We start from the raw sequence: 23,931 nt of genomic DNA, 5'->3' as shown, positions 1-23,931 counted from the left end.
GTAATATTTTTCAGCTAAAAAGAAACATGGTCTGACTCCTACCTAACTATATAAAGAGTAACTGAAGGTTAAATGCAGCTAATATGTCCTGTTTTAAGGCAGGCACGTACACCTCCGCTCCGCTGCATCTCAGCGACTATCGGTCTGGCACAAAGGGCACCAGAGCCAGAGTAGGGGCGAGGCGAGCTGGAACAAACCATTTTGGGAGAGGGGTATCTATACTTTTGTTGTTAAAATATTACATCTCAACCAAGTACTGTATGCTTTCTATATTTTTTGCAGTGTATCACACACACACACACACACACACACACACACACACACACACGCACACAAAAGACAATATCCTGTACCAAATATTGTCAAAAAAGTAAGAAATCTTCGGGGGTGCTTTGATTCATTTTGGGCACCCCCAAAAATGGGCTAAAACGCCCCTGCTGCCAACACAACAAACCTCATAAAAAAGAATTGGAGAGCCGGCTCTCACTGGTGGGAGTTTGCTCTTCTGATTCACTACAAAGCTGTTAATAGTGACACATCACTATTAACCACTTGTTTCCCAAACCAGAAGACCAAAAAGTAGCCTGATGGTTCTCGACTATTCATGTTTAAATGAACTGGTACCAATATTGCACTTTTCTACCCATACTGTGCACTCAACAGTCACTACACTACTACTCTAAGGTGTACATCACTTCTCTCTCTCACACACACACAAAGCAGGAACAACTGGGGGCTCAGTATCATGCTCAAAGATACTTCAGAACCTGCTCTAGCTCCTGAGTCACAGCTACTCCATGTATGGAAACAAATATTCATGAGATAATACTAAATGGAAATACAATTGAAGACAATTATTTGAGAGTCAGAATGCCAAGGGACTCCGGTGGAATTTCACCCATTTAAAGCAGAAATTTCTTGGATGGTCTGTACCTCACAGCAGGTTGCGTTATTTCTGATTAATCCAAGCACCAAAAGGCTATAAACACAACAGAGGCAAAGCTCTGAGCCTTGTTCTGCTGGAGGTGTCTTCATATTAAAAATTATTTTGTTTTCTATTTTAAATGAGACTGTAGGCAGAACAAATGATGTTCCTTGGAGGTGCAGCGTTTTTTCTCTGCAAGTGTGGTAAGAAGAGAATAGCCAAAAGAGGGAAAAGCTGAGAGAAAGAAGTGAGAGCAGAGAGAAGTGAACAGAGTGAGAGACGTTTATTATAGATAAGGTACAGATGAGAGCAGAGGCCTGAAACTACCCAGACATACACAAACACAATTTTACTTGAGCTGGTTGGTAGAAAAGACGTGTTTAATTTGTGCTAATCTGAATCTTATCACAAAAGAAACTGAACTCAGGTAGAAAATTTACAAGAATCATCTAAAAACGGTCTAAAAATAAACTCTGCAGCTGGAAACAAGATCGAGAGGTGAGAGAAATAAAACCAACTTATGAGGCGACCTCAGCTGAAACAGTGACAAGTTTTGTGCGTCTCACTTTGATAAATAACCACGGACTGTCAAAGAGAACTGAAAGACAAGGTTTGCTTCTTTTTAAAATTAACAAGACATTTTTTCCAAACATAGGTTTACAACAAAAGATTGGCAATCATTACCAATACACATGTTGTTTAAAAACACAACAGTAAAATCAAACTAAAGGCACATGTACTTAGGTCCCGATGGGTTATCCTAATATCAAGAGACCAAAATGACATGTTGAACCCTTGTTTAAACAGATAGCATTAGCAAGAATCCTGTGCATGTGAGTGTGTGCATCCACTTACGGCTGCTTTTCCAATGACTAAGATGGGATTTAAACAGGAAACAGATGGCATCACCTTTGTATCCTTAATATGATTACAATGAGTCGATACATTCTATGTTGTGCTGTGAAGGACATTTCAGGGACATACATGTCCGAAACAAGCATAATTCACTTCAAACGATGACTATCATTCCTACAAATCTTTTTAAAATCATATAGAAAAAAGGTACAATAGACTTTCTAATGTTCTTTAAATGTAGAAACAATTTCCAAAATGATTGTTCAGAGACAGGATAACCAGCAAGAAAGTATGCAAGTGAAGGAAAAAAAAACAGAAATGGTGAAATTCTGACACAATGACTCTTGTGCATTAAGTGTTAAAAACTGTTGTTACACTTGGTGTTTAAACTACATTTTAAAATGACTGGGTGTAGGTAAAGAAACCCCCTCTAAGTAACGAGTGCTTCTAATGTAATACTGGTCATATTTACATTTCTTTCGACTCCTGTATGCCCACTGCTAGATTTCTTTTTCCCTTGAACATGTCATACTTTGGCAATGAACTACATGAGATTTGAAGAAGCGGAACAGTCCAGAAAACATCTTAAAATAACAGACAACCAAAGAGGAGCAGAGACGATGTAAATGGCTTTCAGAACAATGCCAGCCTGATGTTTAAACTGGTATCTGCTGAAAGAGTAGGTGGTTCAGAAAGGAATACATAGAGAAGTGACTCAGACTTCAAAGATAAATTCAGGGAGAGGTCAACTCTGACAGACAGTTCAACACGAAATAAACCACAGACCGCACTTTAAATGAAAACTACCAGTCTGTACTGCTCTAAAGAGGATCTCAACACCAGGTTAGATTTGAAGTCTTTTTCACCTGTAACCCTGGTAAACAAAGATAACACATTCAGCTGGTGTTTAGTTGCTCTTTAACATGTTGTACGGATCAAAGCAGAACTGCCTCTGGGCTGAGACTGAGGTAAGCACTGCTTCTACTGGTTGAGAAAATATATTGTAGTGAAATTCTGATTTTCTCATTTTTTTCACTGAAAACTATTCCAAGGAAATTTTCAAAAAGGGGACCACTGACAGTGACTTGTTGGCTTGTCACAGATCTGAATGTGACAAGGATTTGGATTAGATGGTAGACTTTGAAAAGGAGACTTTCAGATGGTGATTTCCTCCCATGTCGTAGTTGTGAAGATCCATCAGGGCTTGGATCCCTTCCTCAACTGATGACATCTGGATCAAAGCCATCTTACGGTCTCTTAATCGGGAAACAAAGAAAAGTTGAATGTCACAGGGAGCAAGAAAAACATGTTCACTCATGTTCACTTCTTCTTTAACATTACAACTGCCAGAATTTGATAATTTGATTATTTCATTACAGGCTGCAATGTTCAAATATATATTAGAATGTTTTAATAAATCAATCAATAAACAGTTGGAGCTCAGGCTGCTGAGCTCTGGATTTCACTGCTCTGTACAGCCACCAGGTTCTCCATGTGTTCTCTCACACACTCCACCTTCTTTAACGCGCTCTGACACGACTTAGCATCCCACCCACGACCTTTCAATCCCGGAGTAACTATTCATCTTTTATCAATCCATCACATCCAGCTAGCTCTGCCTCATGTCATAGCAATATGCACATCAAAATGTGTGTAAACAATATGTGTTACTAGGCAACCCAACATGTTCTGTTCTTGTTATTCATTAATTTCTATGGGAACAAAATGATGTCCCATTTGATGAAAAAACCCATTATAGGAATGGTTTGGGAATATGAAATGATAGTGTTTTAATTTGACCACAGTTACATAATTTAAAAAATTCCAAAGGGTCAAAATGATCCCCTTGTGGTTCTAGTGTTCTTTTGTAAGTTACCCCAGTGAATTGCATGCTACTTATCTAAAGTGTTTCAAAGTTTACTGCTTTTAACTTAAAGTAGAACGAATACCACTTATAGTGTCTTAAATAACTTCATCCTGAAAGGTTACTTACTGGAAAAACTTGAAGGCCTTCACAGTCCCTCCACTGTTGGAGAACAGAAGACGCAGGTCATCCTCTCCTACCCCATCACTAAACAGGAAAACAGCAACTGTTATAACCTTGAAGCAAAGAATTATACACTGAACAAAAATATAAATGCAACACCTTTGTTACTGCTCCCATTCCCCATGGGATGGACGTAGAGACCTAAAATTCATTCCAGATACACAATATAACCATCCCTCCCAAACAGTGGTCACAAATCAGTCCAAATGTGTGGTAGTGGGCACATCTGCTATATTGAGATAATCCATCCCACCTCACAGGTGTGCCACATCAGGATGCTGATCTGACATCATGAGTAGTGCACAGGTGTACCTCAGACTGCCCACAACAAAAGGCCACCCTGGAATGTGCAGTTTTTTGCGCTATTGGGGGTCTGGGGACCCAGAACCGGTCAGTATCTGGTGTGACCACCATTTGCCTCATGCAGTGCAACACATCGTCGCATGGAGTCTATCAGATTGTCAATTGTGGCCTGTGGAATGTTGGTCCACTCCACTTCAATGGCTGTGCGAGGTTGTTGGATATTCGTGGGAACTGGTACACGCTGTCGTATACGCCGGTCAAGCACATCCCGAACATGCTCAATGGGTGACATGTCCGGTGAGTATGCTGGCCATGCAAGAACTGGGACATTCTCAGCTGCCATCTGCCCTGAACAATGTGAACCATGATTCATCCGTGAAGCGCACACCTCTCCAACGTGCCAGACGCCATCGAATGTGAGCATTTGCCCACACAAGTCTGTTACGGCGACGAGCTGGAGTCAGGTCAAGACCCCGATGAGGACGACGGGCATGCAGTTGAGCGTCCCTGAGACGGTTTCTGACAGTTTGTGCAGAAATTGTTTGGTTGTGCAAACCAATTGTTCCAACAGCTGTCTGGGTGGCTGGTCTCAGACGATCTTGGAGGTGAACCTGCTGGATGTGGAGGTCCTGGGCTGGTGTGGTTACACGAGGTCTGCGGTTGTGAGGCCGGTTGGATGTGCTGCCATATTCTCGGAAACGCCTGTGGAGACGGCTTATGGTTGAGAAATGAACATTCAATGCACGGGCGACAGATCTGGTTGACATTCCTGCTGTCAGCATGCCAATTGCACGCTCCCTCATTGCTTGTGGCATCTGTGGCATTTTGCTGTGAGACAAAACTGCAGATTCCAGGGTGGCCTTTTGTTGTGGGCAGTCTGAGGTACACCTGTGCACTACTCATGATGTCAGATCAGCATCCTGATGTGGCACACCTGTGAGGTGGGATGGATTATCTCAATATAGCAGATGTGCCCACTACCACACATTTGGACTGATTTGTGACCACTGTTTGGGAGGGATGGTTATATTGTGTATCTGGAATGAATTTTAGGTCTCTACGTCCATCCCATGGGGAATGGGAGCAAAAACAAAAGTGTTGCGTTTATATTTTTGTTCAGTGTAAATAATACAATGTGTCCGTGGCTATTTTACCGAATGTTGGAGAGGTGAAGCGTTGCTGAGGGTGGAAAGATGTTCTGGAAGTTTTTCGATCCTGGCTTCTTAAAGCGATGGAGTGGTGAGCCAGAAAAATCTGTGTATTGAAAACAAAATATCCACATCTTGACAAAAACACCTGCTAAAAAGTTTTGCTAATAATTCAATAACCAAATCTAGAAACTACAAACATTTTTAGACTCATGGACTAGGTCAGGGGTCGGCAACCTGCGGCTCTTTAGTCCTTATACTGCGGCTCCGCGTGGTTTGGGAAAATAAATTAGAAGTATTTAGCTGAAGTGTGATTTATTTATGTTAGTTCTTTTTTAACTTGTAGCTCTAAATTGGAAGATTACTGTGATATTGAAATATAAAAATAAAATTATATTCTATTATTTTTTCATTGCTCAAAATAAGCGTCACACTCGTGGAAGCCGGTGTACCCGCCGAAACGCCGTGCATTTATCGAGACTTTCAACCCCAGGTAGGCCAATTATGGATCTTCGGATCCACATTATGTCAGCAGCTGTTCTCCACCGTGAACTATGTTAAAAACAAACACCGCTCACGCCTCACAGACGACAGCTTACAGTCCTGCGTAAAGATGAAAGTCCCATTGTAAACATACCACGGCAGACCCGACGATGTTTCCATGAACATGCTTTTCAGCATCTCTTTATTGACCACTTTTCACACACGGTTGCTGTACGCATACAGCCGGCTGTAGCTTTTCAGCTCACAGCCCGACACATAATAACACAACAGCATAGATAGCACAGACGGGTGCTATCTATGCGGGTACCGCTCAGGTGCGTCGCCTGCCCTGCAGCGGCGCTGCAGACCACGCCCCGCCACACACATTAACCAGGTAAAATACATATTTAGGCAGAATTTAACAAATATCTATTTTTCATTTTTCAGCAGCATAGTGCTTTTTTACAATTATTTTTTAAAAGTCAGGTCAAAGCTCCAAAAGCTCCAAAAGCCCAAAGGCGATATAACAGTTTTTGTTTGCTACATGGATCATTTTAGTTCAGCTGGGTGTCTTTCCTTTTGTTATATTTCTTTAAGAGTTCAAAATGTGTTAATTGCATAAATAAAATGTAATTTTCTCTGTAGCACTTCAAGGATTTCATAAGCAACATACCTTAGTTGTTCACACAAAGCATAAAGGTAAAAACAGTATATACAGTGTTATCTTTATTTTAGATGTCAAAAAGTATTTGCGGCTCCCAGTGTTTTCTTTAGCGTGGAAATGGCTCTTTCGGTGTTAAAGGTTGCTGACCCCTGGACTAGGTGAACAATCTTTGAATATGGCATCTGGTTCTCCCAAGCAGGACAGCGCTGCCATTAAGACAGAGAAAAAACTTTCTAGCATCTTAAATTACCTTTATTACATATTGTTTTATGCACTTATGTAACTAGATCAGGCCACAGCTGTTTTTCATCAAATAACAGTTGTTTCAATGTTCTTTATTTAAAATAATGAAGTTGGCGATAGAAGTGTAACATCCAAAGGGGCAAAGTGAGCAAACTTTTTTTTTTAAGTCAAGTCTCTCCTTTGACACACAATCATCTTTTTGGTATGCCACACAAATTTTGGTAAAGTCAAACATGTGGATCATAAATAACGAGATTTCCATACAGGATTTGTTGGAGTGTAGTGAAGGAAAAAACACAGAGCGTTGGGCTGCAGTGGCGACACCTGTAGGGAGCAGCTATTCTTGATGCAGGGCTTGACACCAGCTATTTTTTAAAAGTCAGGTCTGCAGCTTTGGAGTAAGGCTGCAGTTATCACTTATTTTAGTAATCAAGTATTTCATTGATTATTCCATCGATAAATTGGATAAGAAATACTTTTGTCTCATTAATGAGCAATAATAAATATTCAAAGGTGCAAAAACAAAAGTTTTAGAAATTGTAGTGTTTTAAGTTTGTACACTGTTAAAAAATTAAAACAGAATGGCTGTCTCCAGCCTTCAGCCAGTTGTCTAATTTAAACACCAAATTGGATTACATTAACAGTTCATCTGCATGTTTCATTTTAACTTCTGTATATTTCAGTACAACCTTTGTAGCTTTACTGCAGATTTTTCACTGTGTAAAAAGTGGCAGTGGATGAAAGCAGCTGCAAAGTTTGCTTTTCTTCACATCAGAGTTTGTTAAACAGGTGGTTTGATGAAGGTAAGTACCAGCTGTTTCCAGTAAAGGTTTTAATGATGATTACAGGAAAAAGTGCTACTATTTTGGACAAGCCATTATACTGTGGCCTCCCGTGGCTGGGTTAATCCTTTGATACACAACAAGCAACATGAAAGATACTGCCTTGTTGCCTTCCAGGATCATCTTACCTTTAGTTAATAGTTGGTCATCCAGTCCTTCTCTGGGCAAAGCCACAGTCTGGTGTTTGGACAGTGTCACTCTCATCACTTTACCAAACACCTTCTGACCATTCAGGTGACTCATGGCTACAGGTGAGAAATGCAAACCAAGAGAAAAAAAAAAACTTGAAATCTGACAAATGTTGAGAATATGAAATTTTCTGATGCAGTGATTTTGATGATTACTGTACTGTAATCATCAAAATCACTACTCGAGTGACTTTGTACATGCAAATCTCAAGCGCTACAAAAACAAAAGCACATTTCATTTTCTTCATATCAATGAGAATCTTTAACAGAACATTTTTTTCAGTGAAATAATAAATAAATACATTTTTCCTAAAGAGTTCTTCAAAATATGTCAACTAGTGGAACTGGCAAGTTTTCACATTAAGCCTGAAACAGTGATTGTAAAAATACAAGCATCATGCCTTAAATGATCTCAAACTTACCAAGTTGAGCCTGGTTGCCATCTGACAGCTGAATCAGAGCGCTGTCCTTTTTGTTGTAGAGTATCTTTACCCTTTGCACATCACCATAGACCCCTGAAGGTACAGAAAGAAAGAGCGAGAGAGAACGAGCGCGAGCGAGAGAGGGAGATCGATAGGAGAGAAAGAGAGCAGGGGAGAAGAGAAAGAAGACAGATAGAGCAGGAGAGATGGAGCCGACGAAGATAAAAAAAGGAGAAGTGTGAAGGATGGAAGGAATAAAGTTAGTGCTAGAAAGACAAATGAAAAAGATGGAATCTTCCCATTTGACTTCAACTTTAAAGTCAATAAAATGCCTCTGTGAACCTGAGTAGTTTTATATCATGACTGTGAACCAATGAGAAAATCGTGGTTGAGCTTTAGCAATGACACCTGATTGATTATTGAGCAGTGTATGCAGGACTCACAAATCCAGCCTAATAATGCAATTCAAAATGGAAAACTAGACACGGACATGGTCAAAAATACACGTCATTAAACAAATATAGAGTAAACTAAGTCAGGAACATGACTTAGTTAGAACTCAGAACGACTGATATCTTTTCAGTGATTTTGAATGGAGATATTTTGAACCGTGGACATCTTGGAGTTGCAAAAACTAAAAACTAGTTTATATGAGTGTAAAGGCAAGAAACTCTCGTGCTACTCGACAGTCCAATGTGACCTTTGTGACACAACTTATTTAGAGGATTGATTGGCTGCAAAATCCAACTGCAAACTGACTGCACTTGTTTAAAACAAAATCTAGGAAAAGAAGGATAGAAAGAAAAGTAGCGCAAGAATGAGTCTTAATGAGTACACAGGACTGTCGTGATCAACCTGATTATCAGTAAGGAAGGAAAAAATAAAAAACCACTAAAAGACACATGGTAGCCAAGGCACAAGGAGAAAGACAGCAGAAATCTGCAGGGATGCAATACTTTCTGCTGTGGTCTTTGCTAATAAACTTGAGAGTGGAACAAATATTTATTTTGCCATTTCATCTAAAACAAATTTTATCTCATTTGTGGTCGCTGTGGTGCTCTAACAACGCTTCTATTACTTCTACTGGCTGTAAAACCTTTCAGCACTCACTTTTACAATGAAGCAGTTGAATTACATTTTCACAGGCAGATGTTCAATGTATTTAAAGGTTAGTCCTAAAACAATAGTCAGGTGTTCATATCAACACTGAAACAGGTTCCTAGTCATTAAATAATCCCTTTCCTAATGCACTTTTAGGGTACAGTTTTAAAATTATAAGAAGAAGAAAAAAATTAGGGTGATTAATGCAAATACTGGTTCAAGCACTGGCTGGCTGGGGCTTGTTCTCCCTGTACCTGCATGGATTTCCACTAAAAAAAAATCCTGCTTCCTCCCACAGTCCAAAGACATGCATGTTAGATTAACTGGTGATTCTAAATGGCCATGGACATTAAAAAAACATTTTCTCTTGTTTTTACTGGTCTGTGTGTGCTGTGGTACGAGAAACATGCAAAACTAAAGATATATCATAAACTGTTAAGCTCAGTCTGAAACCTTGTCAATGCCAGCTACACGTACAGAAGCTGCTCAGCCATGGAAAACCATGCTGTGAAGCTCCTGGTGGACAGTTTTTGTGTTGATGTTAATGGCAGAGGATGTTTGGGTCAGCAGAGCATTAGTGACCCCTCTCTGTACCTTTACTTTACTTTTACGATTTGAATTATTGCAACATCACCATTTTATTTTTGTACCATGCTCCAATTCAATGAGTTCTTCCACAAATTGCAGACTGCATGGCTAGATGTATAATTTTATACTCCTGTGGCAAAGAGTCAAAACACACCTAAATTTTAAGATTCCCCATACTTTTGTCCATATACCATACATTTTTTCCATGCTCAGTATGAACAATTAAAAGCTCTCTCAGTGTTCACAGAGACACCCGACTATTGACTTGAAAAAATTCTTAAGTTGAAGAAAATATGGTGCAGTATTTTAGATACATATATGCAGTTGACAGTTTGGCTTTTTCGTCTTTCTGCAATTGTACATGTAAAAAGAAAACACCAACAACAAAAAACCAAACAGAAACTTGTCTTTTGACTGAAGGCCTGCTACACCAACTGTGGACCAGGCAGAGTTCTTATGCGTTATAGGGTATATATGTAAGTGGTTTTGGTGTCTTGAGTTTAGAGATAAGCTGACCGAATGGACAATCTGTCAGACTCACTGCACTTTTAATGTGGTGACAGAAGTATATTTGAACTCTTGAGTACACAATATAATAGAGAAAGGCTTGGAAATACAGGAAGATACAGAAGTCCACGACATCACTGAAGAAAGTGAACAAAACTTGATTAACAGAGAGAGATATACAGATAGAATAGTAGAGGTTGAACATACCGAAGAGGGTAAAGAGACTTTGAGGCGTGACCATCTTTAGAGAGAGAGACCGCAGAGCAGAGGACAGGAAGAGGAGGAGCAGAGGAGGAGGAAGAGGAGAGACGAAGGTAGAAATCAGACCGCCCAGCGTTGGACGAGGGGTGGTGGTTTCCATGATGGTGAGGGGTGGAGCAAAGATGAAGGCCATGGGGGAGTGGGAGTTTCGGAGAGGAGGAGGGTCAAAATGGCAAAACCAAATTGGTTTTAGATCAGAGTGAGAAAAGTGAAGAGTAAAAAGTGAGAAAGGAGGCAAAATAATTCAGGGCAAATGTAGATGATTGGTTAAGAGAAGTGTGCGGCAGTAAAGAATGGATGGCCACATGGAGAGAAAATAAATGTGTGAAGGGGGAGCAGAGGAGGGAAAAAAGGAGGCAGGGAAAGGAGAAAGGAGGAGAGGAGGACAAAAACCAAAGCAGAGGTCAGTAAACAGAGCATCAGTGGAATATCAACGGAGTCTGATTGATTGCTGGCTGGATTTCAAACACACAGTCCAGTTTTGTTTACACACATATGCAAACATTTCTTTCGGAATGCATTTAACAGCGAAGAAAACAAAACAAAACAATGGAAGGCAGGTAGAATAATAAACAAAAAAACAAAGAGTGAGTGGAAGAGTGAGCAGCAGGACACATCAAACCAAAAGGACACAGTACCATGAAGCAGATGGCTGGAGGCATCGAGCACCACAAGAACCACCATCCATGTCTGGCAGATCAAACTGACAAGTGTGGAGGAGCTTTATACAAACAATGGAGCTAGACCACTTAAATGCAAAGCAATAAATTATTCATTCAAACATTACTAGGGATGCACCAATCCAAGGCAATAACACCTGTAATATACCTGCTAATACGGAGTACCGATCCAATAGTCCGCTAGTACTAAAATACAAAGCTGTTTCCATCCCTCTGAGGAGGAGATTCGGAATCATTGTTTGTAAAAGCAAACTACAATGAAAGAATGCATTTGTGTCATTTAAGCTCAGTGTGACACTACTGTGATGTCATTAATGGTCACACTGGTTTCTCATTGGCCCGCTGTCACTGATACCTAATATAGCTTTCAGAGTCATGACTGGCATTGGGTCGGCGCATTCCCATGTACGGCAATTTAAAACCAGGACGATCTAAAAAGCTATTCATAAAAGAACATGTATTCATTTTACAAATTTCATCCTATTTAAAAAAAAAAAATCTAACATTTCAAATAAGTCCTTGTGTCATCACTATAAGTAGTCCAACCCTGGAACAAGATCCTCTGTGTTAACAGAGGCCATTGCCAAAACAAGGGTGTCAGTTTGTCACATTTTACTACTACCAAAATTAGTCGAAAAATTTTAGAATGTTCAAGATGGATGAAAGCTTTTTTTAAAGTTTTGCTCATTGTCTGGGACTTCTTTTACTATGAAAACTGGAAACTCAAGTCTACTGTGTTAAGACAGCTAAAATCCATCCATACATTTGATGACAGAGTTGAGAAAGAATGAGCAAGTGACTGAAAAACATCACTTGGGTTCAACACTTACAATATGAAGAATGGCCACACCACACCCAAACACTACTTAACAAATGGACTGTATTGAGCAGACTCCCAAGTGTATGTGGAAGTTGCTGCTCTCAAGCGGATTGGTCACCAGAGAAAACTGTGTGCTCTTATGAAACGGTCAGGATACAGCTCCTGCACTAAGGGTAGAAGTGTGAAACCACTATTTTACTAAGAAGTCCATTTCAATACAGAGAGGGACAAAGACAGACAGAGAGAGAGGAAAAGAGAAGGAGTCTGATAGAGAGATGGAACACAGAAAAAGATAACAGGTACAGAAGATACTGGAAAAACAGATGACAGAATAGTTGCACATTTACACTTAGAAAATTAACAAAAACTTGAAAGACTAAATAGAATGCTATGATAAAAAATATACAAGTATGCAGGTGTTTATTACAGAGAAACCTCTCACCATCTGACAGACACAATGGGATCAAACATGAAGTAGTTGAAAATATTTTAAGACAGTAAAATTTAGGACTTGTGATGGGTCTTGGAGAACAAAATCAATCTGGAGATTCATCTCTCTCTCACACAGACACAAAAACACACATATACAGACACACACACCCTCACACCACTCCCTAACAGTCATTCCTGAATCTGAGAAAGTTCTTGAAAACAAGATAAATTGGCCAATCCACACTAAAGGCCAATCCACACTGGACAATTTAACTGGGGAAAAAAGTTTTGGTGCTAAGTGAAGAAAACCCTGAAACAGCTTAGGGGTCAAGACGATGTATTATACTTTAGCTAAGTGGAGGAAGATATGGGAAAAATTTAGCACACAAAAGACATAGCACACATCCAACCACAGCCCACACAGGAATTTACACTACTACCAACCTCAGCAGCATCCAACAATTCAAATAAGTGCATTTTACAGAACTTAAAAATATTACTTTAACATTATGCACATGGTTTGTGTACCTCTTCATTTAGGTTGGATGCCAACAGGACCCCTGACACTCCTGATCCTGATAGAGCAACGCGACCTGCAGCTGCTGCTGCCGCTGCTGCCGCACTCAGAGGGCTGATGGCTCCTGTTCGGAAAGCACAAGAGAAGGCACATCTCAGAATTAGACACTAAACTACAAAAACTAGAAACACCAACACACTTGTTTATTGTCAGCTAACTGCATGAAGCATTGGCAGGGCTATTATTTTTAATCAGTTTAACAGATTCTAAATGAAAGAACTACTGTGATCTGAAATGCGAAATATGTAACAATTCCTCAAATGTGATAAAGAAAAAAAGACATGAAAAGAAATCAAAATGGACAACCTAACCAATTCAGGGTAGGGTCTGACATGATTGAGGTTATTGGTGGTATGACAATTGCCATTTAACTTTAACTATCTCAACTTTAAAAAAAAAAAAAAGGAGTACTTGTTGGCACTACAGAAATGAAAGGGAACGGTCACCAAAGTGAACATTACCTGCACTATACCATTTAACATTTTTGCTTCTTCTCTATAGAGGTAAACCACATAGAGAAGCAGGGCTTCCAGTAGAAAAGCTGTTAGCCCCATAACCTTCAAAAGTCAACATCATTCATACAGCAAAGAATGATCAAGGCTGCTGTAATCTGTAAATGGGGAACATATGTGGATGGATAACAGCTAAACAGTTAAAACAACAGTAAATAATATAAGTTATTATTGAGTTGTTTGTTTGTTTTTTTAATTAACCTTTAAAGCTTTTTCCAAGTTGCTTTTATTTCATACCCAATAAAAATATGCTAGTGGATACAGGTAACAGCTGTAACTGTACAGCTGGGGGAAGGTGTAGCTGTCGACAACAATGAAGCACACATAACATTTCCCCCCCCCCCCAAATCTCACTGCATTCAACTAACAGGGCCATTTGAATCAACACAGATTTACACTCTCAACAAAGACCCCTCATTTTAAAACATGGGGAAGAAAAACAACCATGAGCAAAGTTTTCACACATCTGACTGAATATTATTTCTATTTTTTTTTTTTTTACAAAAATCAACAGCCATAACATACAACCTGCATTTAAACCATTTAAGTGTTTTGGTGAACAGAACAAGTTAATCTACAAAGAGAAATTCTTCAAGACTTCAAAACGCAGCAATCTTTAAATCTCTGAAACTCTCAGTATTGCTATTAAATTAAGCTGAAAAAGCACAGTTTAAACAGTTCAGCTAATTTAACACAACCTATACATATATTTAAATATTAAAAATAAGATTAAAAAAGCTCATAAAAATAGTTCAGGTTAATCAATGCCAGCACATTATTGGGAAAAATAATAATAATAATAAAAACTATTTGCCTCATTTATATATTTAGTTCCAAAATCAACCGACCTATTTCGTAACCACTATTCTTTTATAGTAATCATAGCTGGACATGACAGGAGACAGGGCAGCAGTAACAGAGGCAGAGTCATGGAAAAACAAAAATAAGAAAAAAAAAAAGTATAGGTACCTCCACCCTGGGAGAGGGAGAGAGAAGATGAGTAACCTCCTCCACTAGAGTAGGAAGCTAGTGCTCCAGATGGGGTACCTACAAGACAATAACAGCTAGATTTATACCACACAACACTTAGCTAACCTAGCACCAAAGAGTACAAATATCACAAAAATCCATACTGGCCTAAATAACAGTATTATATTTAATGAGTTATTACAGTCAATAAGTAAATATTTATCGAAAACTACTCAAGATAGTGCATGTCAGATACTGCATCGTCACCAGATTAGAAGAGACAAAATTAACATTAAAAAAAGAACTCTGTGCTTAAATGAGATCTAAGATATATCAGCATTACAGCACGGCTGCAATACACCAGCAACCTGTAAGCTGACACCTCACAAAAAGAGGAACAGAGATGATTTATGTACAAGTAGAATGACCAGAGACAAGTTACGGACATCCAAAAGTCAGTATACAAATGGTGTCATTTGCTATGAATAACGTGTACTTGTCTAAGAGAAAGAAACTTGCTTCTCAAATAAAATGTAACAAACTGACCCACAGCTACAACCTGATGGAAATAAATGCAAGTAAGATCTCTTTTGCTTCAAAGATGGAAGATACTTCTCTATGTCTACAGTTTAATTTGTAGCTACTACAACAAACTTGTAATCTTGTAATGTAAGCTTGTAAGAATTTGTGTCGTTTGCCGCAACTATATTTGGCAACAAGCATTATGCTTCCCAACCATAAGCAGTTCGTTGAGATGACCCGGTGCACCTACTGTACTGACCCAGAAGACGCATATTTAGGAAGCCTGTGAGAAAAATAAGCTTTCAATATCCTGTATAAACAGCAAAATGACTAATGTGCACTACACTGCAAAAAGCTGGGTCTGTTTGAAAGTCACACTCTTGATTGGTTGATCAATTCAAATACTTGCCCCTTCCTAATACACAATACAGTAACAAAGTTGATTGTTTTGCAGAATATATTCAGAGTGATTAATGAATAACATTAATGTAAAAGGGAAGAGCACAAGGGCAGTAGAAACGAACACCAAGTTTATGAAGACAATAACACGAAAAGTTGCTTTTGTGTCTGATACTGCATAAATTGCAAAAGTATGAAGTATTGCACATTTCTAACTGACTCCCATGCACCATCAACGACTTGTGCAATATATTTCTTTGTAACGGTTTCGTGCTAGACTTTATCAGGCTAAAGAGGACAACTCATAATATTACCCAGAAACTTTAAACACCCCAGACCAGACCCTAGCACCAAGTCAGTTATACTTATGGGATATTGATCTGGTCAGGTAAATAGCAAAGGGCAAGGCTAATCAGGTACAGCTGCTTTGGTGTTAATGAAAGTAACAACAGGTGCACTAGTGGGGCAACAATGTGACAAGAACGGTTTACAAGTAGGGACCACTGACAAGTTTTCCTCTTTATCTTTTCTAATGTTTTTTAACTAGTTTTGCATTTTGCTATTATCAGTGTCTCTACTGGTAGCGAGACGCTACCAGCGATACCTAGCCCCTACAGAGATTGGACAGGTATTCCAACTCCTCCAGTATGGCACATCGATACGTGCCACGGCCAGAAGGTTTCTTAGTGTCCGATGTCTCCCAGGACAGTCTCGGGAGATTCCAAGACACAGATGGGAGACAGAAATCTTGCCCAACACAATGACCTCCAGGAGACCAGTAGTGTAAATTTCCAAACTGACCAAACAAGAGAAACAGACTTCACAAGGGTGGCTTAGGGTCCAGTGTTCTCTAGTGGGCCCTGGACTCACTGCCTGGCACTGTGGAGCCCGACTGGCATTTGCCACAGAATACCAGAATTGGCAGGTCAACCACTTGCGCACTGTGTTTTTCAGAGATTAGAAAAAGCAGGTTCATCATGAGCACATGTGAACGATCTGAAAGGGTCTGGAGAATCCAATGAGAACTTTATGCTTCCAGTTGGATGGTCATAATTGTCTGGGGAGGCATACACATGAAGGGACCCACACATGTCTGCCAGATCATTTATTCACTTTAATTTTCAAAGTTAATTTTAAATGCATCCCTCTGTAGGTCAAACAATCTATTTACTTGCATTTATTGGCCTTTATTGATTGATTATTATAATGACTAACTGCATTCTTTATTCTCTATTCTTAAATACACAAACAAATACAGAGCGGAAAGGATTACGACATATTCAGTGTAACTGTAATAATGTGTCGGTAAACTGGCTTCAAATTCACTTCCTTAAATTGACCCATGACTGGCAAAAGAATTTCTTTGTGGATGTGTTCCATCTAAAGCAAAAAAATGGAGTTATGAACGTGACAGTACAGGGTTATGGATAAATGGAGGGACAGATAAGTTGATGTTTGATAGATGGATTCAGGAGGTGGTCTATTTACCCAGTAAAGAATGATCCTTGTTGGTTGACTCTCCATCTCCTGTAGGAAGATCAGGCCTGGTGTAATCTCGACTCTTATCATTGTTGTATTTGACGTTAACGTTGACCAGTTTACTGAAGTCTATCCGCAGAGTACAGCATGAGTTATAGATGTTCTGTCCATCCAAAGACTGAAGTAAAAGGAACAAAAGAGAAATAAAAGCTTGTACAATAGTCTCCAAAAGTTGATTCTGTTCATGCAGTCAATGTTGTGGTATCAAATACTGAAATTTTTTTAAGATGTCAGACGAAATCAATAGAGCAAAGCACTTCCTAACTCATATTTTGAGGTCAGTACCAGATTATTATTTTTATTAATAACAACAACAACAATAACAACAACGACAATGTTGTACAACTGTATTTTGGTACATAGATGGCGACAGATAGAAAGACAGATCTAAAGCCTACAGAGATATACTTTAATAACCCTGGAGAAAAGAAAGTGTTAGACACTGTTGCTACTCTGTCAGCATGTAGTGGCTCAACACATTAAGCATTGTTTTTTCTGGTTTTGTCAGCCATTTATGCATCTGCCTGCATACTTTATTTGCGCTTCTACAACAATGGGAAGGCAAAGACCTATTGCAGTGTAATTAGGAAGGATTCAGGGCTATCTGATCCAGCCCTTACTATATGCTTTATCGAAATTAAAGTTTTAAGCCTAATCTTAAAAGTAGAGAGGATGTCTGGCTCCTCAATTAAAACTGGAAGCTGGTTCCACAGAACCAAGAATCCTGGAATCTGCTTCCCATTCTAATTCGAAATAAGTAAGTCTGCATTCTGAGTGTTAGCTCCAGTTTGTGTATTTGTGGCCCCACCAGTTTAGCTTGCTGTGCATTGACGGGGTCACTGAACTGCAGAAGAGCCTGGAATTGGTTGTTCTTGGTGAAGGTTATAATCTTCATTACGGTCCCAAACTTACTGAAGATCTGAGAAGAGGAAAAGAAAAGAAAAAAAAAAACCAAACACCATAAAACCATGAGCAGCAAACTTAAACTGAGTAAGGTTCACAATTTTTTCTTTTTTTTAAATGTATTTTGAGGTCTTTTTACCCCTTAATTGTAATGATGGACAGTGGAGACAAGAGACGAAAGCTGGGAGAAAAACCACGTGCAAAATGTACAGTAAATGGCCTCGAGGCAGATCAAACCCAGGATTCTGTATTAAGGCTATATATAGGTCACATGCTCAACCCAGTGAGCTAAACCAGTGTCCCACCAATTAGATTTGTTATGATAACAGTTTCAAACTATATAGACAAATGACTAGTCAGCAAAAACAGCTTTTGAAAAGTCTTATGGGGATGATGATCAATGTGGGGATGCACCGATTCATTTTTTTCCAGATAACATCCAATACGTTGGCTGCGGACATCTGCCAATGCTGAGTATGATGCGATACCAGTTTTAAATTAAGTCGCTATCCTGCCTACATAGTGCTACCAATTACAGTCACAGTAATTAATGCTTTTTCTTCTCACAGACACTTGAAGTGTGGCACTGCTAAAGATCTGGAGGCAAATAATATGAGTGAGTTGACAACATCATGTTATGTTACCATAATAAAAGCTTCCCATGAAGTGTTAAACCAAACCAATGTCCTTCACTCTGGGACCTGATGTAATGCCTCTACGAAAGAATATAATAGGAGTGAAAGTGAACGAGGGAGACAAAGTGAGAAAAAGCAAAGTTGTGTCATCCTATGTTTTCAGTCATGTCAGGTCACTCTAACCACAGTTTACAGTTGAGCAAGAAAACTTTGTTGGCAATGAGAAATGCATCCAAACTGCTGCTGCTTTGTATAACTGAGGTTAGCTTTATGCTACCTTAGCTCTGCAGCTAGCTGTTGGATAGCACACAAACACAGAATTGAAAGGAAGGACTCAAACTATAGATCAGTCCATTGTCATGACATCTTGTAAAGCGCTTTGAGTGCTCAGTAGAAAAGCGCTATATAAGAACCAGTCCATTTACCATTTTTACCATCCAGTTTTGGGGTCAGTACTGGATATCTGATCGAAATATCGGATATATGCACCCTTAGTTTATTTCTGTGCTCTTTTTCTGACCTGTAGTCCAAACATCAGAAAATACCAGACTGTGAATATCAAACATAATGCCAAATTTAGTATTCATGTTTTACCTGTTGTAGAACATCTAATGTGACAGGATAAAACATGTTGTCAATGATAATTCGCAGGACAGGGCTGGGGGGTGGAGTTAAGTCCAAAACTCCTGGGTCAGAGGACGGAGAGCTTCCATCCTGAACTGCTGACACTGCCTGCAGTACTGCCTGGGCCCTCTGAATGGAAAGAGAAAAGACACAACAATATAAGGTGATTTAAGATTAATTCATCGAGGACTGGGTGAAGGACAAATACAAATAAATAAATCCATCTACCTGGTTAAGAGCAGAGTCTGTTTTCAGTTCCTTATGGTTGGAATACTGGATGAAGACTGGAGTATTTCTGACCTGAATACAATACAAATCCACATATTAGTTACTAAGAATTAAAGCAACAGCGGAAAACATTAATGCTTATAGAAAAGGTTGTACTTCAGACCTGTGGTGTGACAGCTGTGTAGTAGTTCACCATAGTTACAGCAGCTTCCTCTGTGCCCAACTCAAGAAAAGCCTGGAAAGGTACACCATGTTCAACTTTTGAAGAATGATAATGCTACAGTTGAGGTGACAAAAAATCCAGGAAAAAATTAACACAAATGGCTAATTTCACAGAGCATCAATAACACCAATGAAAGCCCCCGGGGAACAGACACAGTCTCACTGAATTTAATGAACTAGTAAGTCCACCTGTATTCATAACTGGCCAGACGCTCATTCAATATAGGAATGAATTTTTGGGGGGGAAATAAACTCTGCTCACCTTATGTTAGTAATGGCTTTCCGTGACTAAAATAATGTGAGAGCTTTTTTTTCTAAATTTGCTGTATTTGAATAGAATAGAATAGAATTCAACTTTATTGTCATTGCACATGCACATGCAAATATTAGCATATTTTGATAGAGAAACGTAACTGTTACAAGAGTACTCGCTAGGAAAGTTTTGTCCTTTCAACATTTGCTTTTGGGGGTAAAGTGATAACTAGTATTATCTTCTTTTGCAGTTTACAATGTAAAATCATCTATTTACAGTATTCAGTTCTTGGATTCTGACAAATCACACCACTGCTGTTGTGACACCTTTGGAATAAGGGAGCGGCTGAAAATAGCCTTTTTTCCTTGCATTAGGCCCAGTGCATAATAGTTAATTTCCCATTCTGTGTAAAAGTTGAATGTTTTATTTTCCATCCTAGCACTAGCCGAAACGAGAATATTTCACTGTAGCTCACCTGGTTTTTCCCCTTTAGCATCAGTATATTGGTGACCTTTCCAAAGGGCAGCCCCAGAGCGATGACTTCAGTCTCTGACACCTCATTGGGAAGTTTTCTGATGTGGAGGACTCTGGAGGGAGGTGATTCGTCCAGGCGTTGTTTCTTACTGTCACTGCCATTCGCTGAATATGCACATATAGACAAACATTAAGGATCAATAGCTTTTCATATCAAACCACACAGTTTGGGTCATGTTATTGGGCATACTTGTTCACTGACACATTTTCAAGGATCACTGTAACAAAGAAGTAAGAACAGAACTATTATGAACTTGTAATGTGAAATCATGACTTGACAAAGAAAAGAAATATTGGGAACCGTTAGCACTGAATTTATCTTTTAGGTCACGTATCATATGGACGTAAAACACTTTTTAAGGAGGTGCTTGTGGGTTCCATTCAAGCTACAACTGAACTCACCAGTCATAGAGTTGGGGCTGCTACCGTACATGTTGAGCTCATCTGAGCCTCTCTAGTAAAACAAGCAAAAAAAGAAAAAAAGTTAAAATTTCTATGTTCAACAAAATCTGAAAGGTATACAAAGAAAAATCTAAAAGATCATGTCAAACAGTCAGGGAATACATCATTGTTAAGAGTAGAGGGAAAAAAAACCAAAACTCAGCAATACAACTTACTTTCACACCAACCGCAACATCACTGCCAAAAACAAATGGGAAAAGAGATTAAGGATAAACTGCAAATCTCGTGAGCACTGAAACAATGTAATTGTTCTCATAATTAAAACCAAAATTGAAGTATTGCTTAGTAAAATTGGAAATGATTATGTTGCTGGTGAGAATTTAACTTGTGTTCATTTATTACTGTCGATACTTTGGAGCTCTGATGACTGCACAGATACAACTATCAATGCAGTCTGTAAAACAACTGATTTTCTTATTTCAGAGCTTTAAGTAGAAACTGTACCGTCTAGGCGAGTAACAAAAATGACAAAGTATATGTCGTTTTGGTGCCAATATTCCCTTAAATCATATTACTACTCGAAGAAAAACAATACAGATCACATTTGTTCTGTTTCAACACACCCACCAACTTTACAGCCTGCTTTGAATATGGCCATATTTACTAAACTGATATACGTTCCTCTTACACACCTTTCGTTTATCCATTTTCTTTCCAAATGTACAGTCCGAGCAGTATGAGCACCTGATACTGATGCTAAAGTGTTTTAAAACAAACCTAAATCCAAAAAACCGCCTTTATTTATTGCATTATTTTGCATATAGTTAACTGCACAAACTGTTGTGCGACGCACTCTCACAGTGAAATAATAATATATATATTTTTAAACCCTTAATGTACAATACCCCGACAGAGGTGAGTGTAGCATACATTATTCCAGACAAAGGAGCCTGCTTTCAGTTAATGCGGGAGCAGCTCCAACTGTCAAGTCATGTCGGCTTTGACATGATTCATTAACGCCGGGTTAACTAATCGCTTATTAAAATTGTAATAACTGACAGTAATAGTCGCCAATGCCATGAAACCACTTACATTGATTCCACTGTTACCGGCAGCTTTGTTAATGTAGCAAGCAAACGTTCAATTTTATTTTACACACAAAACAATGCATTATTACGTCGAAACGCATAAGTGTCTTAATCTAACTAGGTTGTTAACACGAGGCATTACCATTACGTTAGAAAAAGACACATAAAACATACTGCTGAATAATGCTCCCCACACAATCAAGACATTTCAGTAATACATTTCGTGACGTTAGCTAGCTAACGTCGTGCACTTCGCTTTATACAGCTTCACGATTTGCAGGGGAGCTAACATTTAGCCTGTGTCAAACCGAGCAGGGGAAATGCTTTATTCTGAATACGGCCCACGCATAGCTGTGGAGGGCACACCCAAAAGCACCAGCTGCAACATAAATACATTTACCCGTCCATTGCAGCTCTTTGTCCTCTTCTGTCTGTTGATATTTCTGTACTCTTCGATGCGGACACTCTAAGCAAAATGGGCGTTCTTCTTCTTCTTCCTCTTCGTGTCTTTTAAGGGTGAACAACAGTAACATCAGGTGCTTTACTGCCAACCTTTGCTGAGGAGGGGAAAGGGAGATCGACTGTAGAATTTTAGAGGCTGCTTGAAGCTGGCTCCAAAAGCAAATGAATCTCTACAGACTCATATGCTTGAATTATATTTATGTTAAAATCCCTGCGTAGGATAAAACATCAAATCATGAGCAAATAATTTAATTTCACAGACACACTGCCACTTGCACACGGAACAACCCAGTCCTGCAGAAGTCTACAACATGCTTGTGAGAGTGTCTGCTTGGTGAGCACTGCAGCAGACTCCAGCTCTAACAGGCAGCTATGCTCTTAATGCTGAATTCCGGTGGTAAATTGGTGTAATTTTTGACAATGATATGAATATATGCCCCTGTGCACCTGCAAAAAGGCCCAGCACTGACCAGGTGTCAGAGGTGAGCATCGCCTTCACATCATAATCAGTCAGATCCTTTACAGTGGAATGGATAGGGATATAAATTACAGAAATGACTATGTCTGTTTGTGAAGCTACTTGTGGATCATATTGTACTGTGTTCTCTTGACAGACATAGCTCCTACTTGAACGTTTGTTTTGTCTTCCTGAACAGACAGACACAAGCATATATTAGGGATGTCTTTTTTAAAACAAACAAACATCAGAACTAATAAATCTGCTATATATGGGATGATTTCTGAAAAATTACCAGAGCACAGCAGGATGATGAGGCGAACTGTTTGTTTTGGGGGTTTTTTGTTAAAAAGTAAAGCTGAAAGAAAAAGAGTGTGCTAGCAGGACATAGTGAAAAATAGTCAATTTCAGCTTCTAGGGTGAGATGAATTTCCCACGGACCACCAGAGTGGCAAGGTCAAAGACTCATAAAAAACATTTAAATGTGCAGATTTATAGCGAAGAACAAGCGCTTTTCTAAAATATCTAAAATGTATTTTATACAACCCCAGTTTCATGAAGTGAATGAAATCTTTTAAATGAATATTGTTCTTAGTTAGTCTAGTTAACGATCATGTTAAAATATTTTTTAAGGGTGATAAGGGACTAATATTAGTAAGAGAACAAAGCACATTTCCTAGTGCAAAAAAGAGGAAATCTAAAAAAAAAAAAAAAAAAAGTGTTTCCCAAAATAGTGATTTTTAGCTTCTTGAATTGATGAGGAAAAGGTGACAATGTTTTTCCTGAATTTAATGCTACATTTTAAAAAGAAACTAACCAAATACTCAAGGGAAATATTTTCAAACCATTTCAAAGGTTGTTTCAAAATGTTTCAGCAACAAAAAGCTTCCAGCCTAACTAAACTCAGCCACGGAATTCTTACCGTTCACAGAAATTAGAGGTAAAGTGTCTACTAACCTCAAACTTAGTATAATCTAACCAGCCCAGAATGTATGTTGTTTACATGCACTAGTGCAACTTTCATGAATATATATGAATATATAGGAACAATAATATTACCTAATATCAAAAACACAACAAAGCTGTACTTAAATAT

General features: G+C 38.9%; 1 protein-coding gene across 2 annotated transcripts; it reads right to left on the bottom strand.

Annotated features, from left to right (window-relative positions):
* Positions 1–1,189: 1,189 nt before the first annotated feature.
* On the bottom strand, positions 1,190–22,449 carry LOC146688334 (polypyrimidine tract-binding protein 2-like). Of its 2 annotated transcripts, none has more exons than XM_085438109.1 (17): positions 22,317–22,449; positions 21,044–21,065; positions 20,829–20,880; positions 20,368–20,531; positions 19,581–19,652; positions 19,418–19,489; positions 19,160–19,318; positions 17,836–17,946; positions 16,977–17,145; positions 14,568–14,645; positions 13,038–13,150; positions 10,524–10,557; positions 8,121–8,213; positions 7,639–7,755; positions 5,285–5,384; positions 3,774–3,851; positions 1,190–3,036 (listed from the first exon to the last, which is right to left on the bottom strand). In XM_085438109.1, the coding sequence occupies exons 1-17, from the start codon at positions 22,322–22,324 to the stop codon at positions 2,907–2,909; spliced, it is 1,572 nt and encodes a 523-aa protein (XP_085294235.1). In that variant the 5' UTR covers positions 22,325–22,449; the 3' UTR covers positions 1,190–2,906. The 2 variants fall into 2 exon arrangements, with proteins under 2 accessions (XP_085294235.1, XP_085294236.1); XM_085438110.1 differs by lacking the exon at positions 22,317–22,449 and adding an exon at positions 21,521–21,553.
* Positions 22,450–23,931: the final 1,482 nt, after the last annotated feature.

The sequence above is a fragment of the Copadichromis virginalis genome, linkage group LG18 (genome assembly GCF_057382275.1).
Source record: "Copadichromis virginalis isolate Kocher_CV1m ecotype Utaka linkage group LG18, C_Virginalis_male_GT1.1, whole genome shotgun sequence".
Classification (NCBI taxonomy): domain Eukaryota; kingdom Metazoa; phylum Chordata; class Actinopteri; order Cichliformes; family Cichlidae; genus Copadichromis; species Copadichromis virginalis.
The sequence above is the reverse complement of the archived record's forward strand: the minus strand, read 5'-3'. Positions and strand labels throughout refer to the sequence as shown.

Coding starts and splice junctions, on each gene's coding strand:
- LOC146688334 (XM_085438109.1), bottom strand. Junction 20,881..21,043: donor ATGTTGCGGTTGGTGTGAAA/GTAAGTTGTATT, acceptor TTGTTTTACTAG/AGAGGCTCAGATGAGCTCAA. Junction 3,037..3,773: donor AAGGCCTTCAAGTTTTTCCA/GTAAGTAACCTT, acceptor TTCCCGATTAAG/AGACCGTAAGATGGCTTTGA.